We start from the raw sequence: 5,508 nt of genomic DNA on the forward strand, positions 1-5,508 counted from the left end.
TGGAACATAAATTTGGAAGAGATGACGGAGGTTAGCTACGAATTTCATTGTTAAATTGCTCGTAGCTAACAAAATTTTTTGATAATCAGTTGCTAATCCGTCGCTAAATAAGATTAGCGATAAATTTTTCTGTTTAACTACAAAATTTGTCACTCCTGATTCTTATTTTTTAGTAGATATTTTCATAACAAACTTTTAACCGAACAGACAACATTTTAAAGATATATAAACCGAAATGAATCACTATCCGAAGGATAGATATTAATGTTAAGGGTAGGATTGGGACTGCGACATTTCCTATCGCACATTTTCTTTTTTAGGTGTAAGGCACATCATCTTTTTTTTCTCTATTCAATACATAGTTTGCCGTTCGACTAATTTAAATTTGCATCGAAAAGTTTCATGCAAAAATAATTTCATATTCAAAGCTTGAAGTTAAAATTTCTGAATAAGGAATTTTTTTTTACTACTCCACCAAAAAATACATCATCTTTTATTATGAAAGAGAGGCCACAAAAAACATTTCATGAGTGAGCGACCGTCAAAAGCGTCCAATTCTCAGACGCATTTGTAGTCTTACCATTCATAACCATGCTCAATATTAATTCATGCAAAGTTTCTATTCTAAATGATCACTTACGTTACATTGCATGTCTCCAATATTCTACTGATCAAGTTCTCTCTCTTTTCTACCTTTTTCTCTCTTTTTGATTTACTATCAAAAAATATCTAAAAGAAGGGAGAGAAAATAGAGAGAGAAACCGAGATTTTAGTCGAAACCATTGTGTATTGGTTTTCTTCACGAGAGATTGTTAGCACAGAATTAACAGATACATATATGGCTACCCTGATTATACCTCCAGTTTTAACGTCGCCTCGTGACGATGCCATGCAACTTTACAAAGCTTTCAAGGGTAATTTAGTTTCTTGGTTTCTCACCTTGTTATTTTTTGATTAAGTTTTGAGATTTCATGGATTAAGTATATGCTTATATTATGCACCATATATCTAGATTTTAATGCAATTTAAAGCAAGAAAACAACACAGAAGTAAGGTGCTGCTTGAATGTATATGAAAGTGTTTTATGATCAAGTTGTTACCTCGAAGAAGCCACAACTATTACATTGCGCTAGTAAAGGAAACAAGTGTTGCTAGTTAAAGAAACCAATTACAGGCCTATATAATCCTTATGCATGAGTTACTACAGGAATGTGTCACGTAACTAGGTATTTGAATTGGATATTAACATATATATTCTGTAGAGAACGCTTTTGAAATTGTGATTGTACTCATAATGAAAGAATTTAGATGATTTTGTTGTACTTATGAGTTATAATGACATGGGGTGCATGGGTTCACGTGAACATGTACCCCATGTAAATCCATGTTTTGCAATAGTGATGGAGTCGGAATTTTTATTAGGGGGAATCAAAATATAGAAAAACAAATACAAGACGAAGTTAATGGGATTAATTCAATACATGGTATATGTATATATAAAGAATTTACTTATCTACACAATGTAATTTTCCGGCAAATGTCACCCCTTGGCAATGGTAGCTCCGCCACCGCTCTGCAATGGCTAGAAGTTTAAGTTTTGTATATTGATATATAAAAAATATTGGGAAACTATCAGCTATGTCCATTTATAAGTAGCTCACTACAAAAATTGGCCAATTCATAAAATATTACTAATATTAGCCAAACATTACTAATATTAGCCAATTAGCTATTTGTAGCAAACAAATGATAATTTTGCTTTCTTTTGAGTGAGTGTTATTAGAATAGATTGGGTACATCTTAAGAAGCTTGAATCTCAGTTTTGGGATGATTTGGTGAAGTTTTGAGGTGGTTTAAATTAAAAATTCGAAGTAAAAAACTGAACATGAAAAAAAAATGATATGCGTAGCATACTGTGTATCATTTGTGTATCACATATATATCATATTTGTATCAAGTGTGTATCACATGTATATCCATGTATACCTGTGTGTGAGATACATGCGTGATACATGTTTGATACATGCATGATACATGTTTGACAGGGGCGGATCTACATGCAGATTTTGGGTGCTCAAGCACCCATTATCTTTGACAAGATTTGGTAAATTTGTATAGGTAATTATAAGAATATTTAGATAAATATTGATTGAGCACCCATAACTAAACTCTTTTTTCCTCTTCTTTCAAATTTTTTATCAGTAAGCACCCACGACTTTAAAATCCTAGATCCGCCACTGATGTTTGATACATGTGTCGCAGAAATATTTTTTGAACTCGATTTAATTAGGAATTTTGGTACAAAACCAGTCGAAATCACCTCCAATCTTCCTCAAATTTTGTATATTGACTTATCTATATGTTTTCAATGAATTTCAACTATACCCATTGAAAAAGTTCGTGTTTTGCTTAGATTTTTGGAATATTGTATGTTTTTTATTTTTATATTTCATCACGTTATTTGCTACCTCATCCATGAAATTTCCTTTCCGTCTTGCATCTAATATTGCTATTCACATTTAAAAATATGGAAGGTGATTTTTGCATGTAATTCTTTGAGAGAAAGAACCTTATTTATTTGATTTTTCAAATTTTATATGTGTTTGGCTAATTTTGGTAAGTCTATGACTAATGGCTATAGATTGATAAGTTAAAACTTATTTGGGACATTTGTGTAAGTTTTTCAAAAATATTTACACAATCAAATTACAAGCAACTCTATTTAATTGTATTTAATAGCTAGTAAGGTAAAGACATGCTACAAAAGATTAAATTATAGTGACAAAAGTTATTACTATCCTAAATCCTGCTTCGAAGCGGTCTAATAGCAATAATTTGACACTACATCTGATGTCTCGCTATATTTTTCCTACTCCTCAAGTATAGGGGCGTCAACCGCGCTCGTATTGCATTATGAACTCAATCTATGAGATCAATGTGTATAGTAGGAGTCTGAAATATGACCCAAGATTATATCCATCGATTTACTAGCCTGTTAAATACTATATTCTAGTAACTAACAACACTCACAATGAAATCACTATTAGACTGCGCCAAGTTTCAAACCCTTATCATCAAATCCGGTCTAACCCCAAGAATCATTGACGCAAACCACCTTATTCATGTGTACTCAAAGCATTCTCTTATTCAAGAAGTCCAAAAGGTGTTCGATGAAATGCCTGAAAGAAATGTTTTCACTTGGAATGCTATTATAAACGCTTATGTTAAAGATCAAAACTTTACTCAAGCGAGAACCTTTTTTGGTGCTGCTCCCCTTAAGGATTGTGTCACGTACAATACAATGCTGTCTGGTTATGTGAATTCTGAAGGATTTCAGGATCAAGCAGTTCGGTTATTTGTTGAAATGCAATATGAGGACAAAGTATCTGAATATGCCTTGACTACCATGCTTGGTTTGATAACAAAGTTGAGTCTTTTGTCATATGGTAGGCAATTGCATTCGTATATGTTGAAGAGCGGGAATAGTTTAAGTAGGTATGCACTGAGTTCTTTGATTGTTATGTATTCGAAATGTGGTTGTTTCAGAGATGCTAGGAGGATCTTTGATGGATCTGACGTTGGGGCCGTTGACACGGTGTCCAAGAATGCGATGGTGGCAGCTTGTTTTAGAGAAGGTGAGTTGGAAATGGCCCGGGATGTGTTTTCGTGTAGGCCGGAATTGAATGATGAAGTTTCTTGGAACACAATGATTTCGGGTTTTGCACAAAATGGGTATGAAGAGGAGGCCATTAAGTTGTTCAGGAGCATGATGGAGGAGGGGTTTGTATGGAATGAACACAGTTTTTCTAGTGTTATAAGTGCTTGTTCTGGCGTGAAGAATTTGAAACTTGGGAAGGAGATTCATGCTTGGATTTTGAAGGAAGGAATGAGTTTGCATCCATTTATTAGCAGTAGTATTATTAATCTTTATTGCAAGTGTGGTCTCTTGAATTATGCATATTCTGTTTGTGCAACTACTCAGAAAGAGAACCCATTTGCCATCACACCATTGATTGTAGGATATTCAGGAATGGGTAACATGTTAGAAGCAAGAAGGCTTTTTGACTCATTGCCTGAGAAGAATCATGTTGTATGGACTGCTATAATATCTGGATATGTGAAAGCTCATCAATGTGAAGATGCTTTTCAGCTTTTCAGAGAGTTAATGACACAGGGAAAAACTATTCCTGATGAACTGATTTTTATAAACCTGCTAGGTGCATGCACTGTACATGCGACCTTTAATTATGGGAAGCAAATACATGCCTGTATACTGAGAACTGGCACTGAAATGGATGCTAAGTTGGCAAATTCTTTGGTTGATATGTACTCAAAATGTGGTAATGTAACATATGCACAGAGGGTTTTTCAATTGGCTGTTGATAGAGATTCTATACTTTACAATAGCATGATAGCTGGTTATGCTCTCCATGGGTATGAAAATGAAGCTATTCAGCTTTTTAGTCAGATGACAGAGCAAGGTTTCCAACCTGATGCGGTCACTTTTCTTGCCCTTCTATCAGTTTGCCGGCACCGTGGATTAGTAAAAATGGGAGAAAAGTATTTCTTTTCCATGACCGGAGATTACAAAATATCACCTGAAACTGACCACTATGCAAGTATGATCGACTTGTATGGAAGGGCTAATCAACTTGATAAGGCTGTCAGCTTAATGGAAAAGTTGCCTGTAGAACCAGATGCTGTAATACTTGGTGCATTTCTAAATGCCTGCAAAATGAACAGAAATGCTGAACTTGCAAAAGCTGCAGAGAATAAGCTATTGCAAATCGAAGGAGAGAATGGGTCCAGATATGCGCAGTTGGCTGGTATCTATGCCTCGGAGGGGAAATGGAATGAGATGGGAAGGGTAATGAAAATGATGAGAGGAAAAGAGGTCAAGAAAACTGCTGGTTGCAGTTGGTTATATGTAGGAGACACTGTCCATACCTTTATCTCTGGTGACAGATCTCACTCGGACAATAAGGCCATATATATTATTTTAGGATGTTTGATCAAAGAATTAACTAAACTATCAGCTACTATATTCTTAGAAGAAGAGCTGGCCACATTATGTTGATCAATGTGGACTTGCAAATGCTGATCTTTAAACTTCAAGATGCTTCATAATGGCATTTTGAAGCAGTAGACATGATTTCGGCAGTCAGAATGCATCATTTGTACTCCATGTGTGTACTGCTCAAGTTATGTCCTATTCCTGTGACAATCTGAATGTGAGAGACTTCTCATGCATTGCAGTGCTTAGATTTGTAATGGCTTGTCAGAGAGGGTATCAATGGCTGTCAAAGAGGGTATCAATGGCTGTCAAAGAGTCCAAACAGACAAGCATTAGCATGCAGCAGGTCCTCCGAATCAGGTATTTCTGAATTCCGATGCATGCGTACGGCAGCTAATGTTTTGCCCCTTCTCCACAAAGGGTCGCACGGCCGGGGGGGGGGGGTGGGGGTACTGAGTCAGCGTGCCGGCTACCAACATGTCTGAGACAACACA

At 35.7% G+C, this 5,508-nt stretch overlaps 1 protein-coding gene across 2 annotated transcripts in view; it reads left to right on the top strand.

Annotated features, from left to right (window-relative positions):
* Positions 1-636: 636 nt before the first annotated feature.
* Positions 637-5,508, top strand: part of LOC109216920 (annexin D5-like) — a 14,922-nt gene continuing 10,050 nt past the window's right edge. The window contains exon 1 of one of the 2 annotated variants that reach the window (XM_019381144.1): positions 637-914. In XM_019381144.1, coding sequence (XP_019236689.1) covers positions 839-914 — 76 coding nt within the window. In that variant the 5' untranslated portion in view covers positions 637-838. Of the gene's footprint in view, positions 915-2,838; positions 5,375-5,508 lie in introns of those variants that run through there. The other variant, XR_002066572.1, reaches the window with a different exon arrangement.

Source organism: Nicotiana attenuata, unplaced genomic scaffold (assembly GCF_001879085.1).
Source record: "Nicotiana attenuata strain UT unplaced genomic scaffold, NIATTr2, whole genome shotgun sequence".
NCBI lineage: Eukaryota > Viridiplantae > Streptophyta > Magnoliopsida > Solanales > Solanaceae > Nicotiana > Nicotiana attenuata.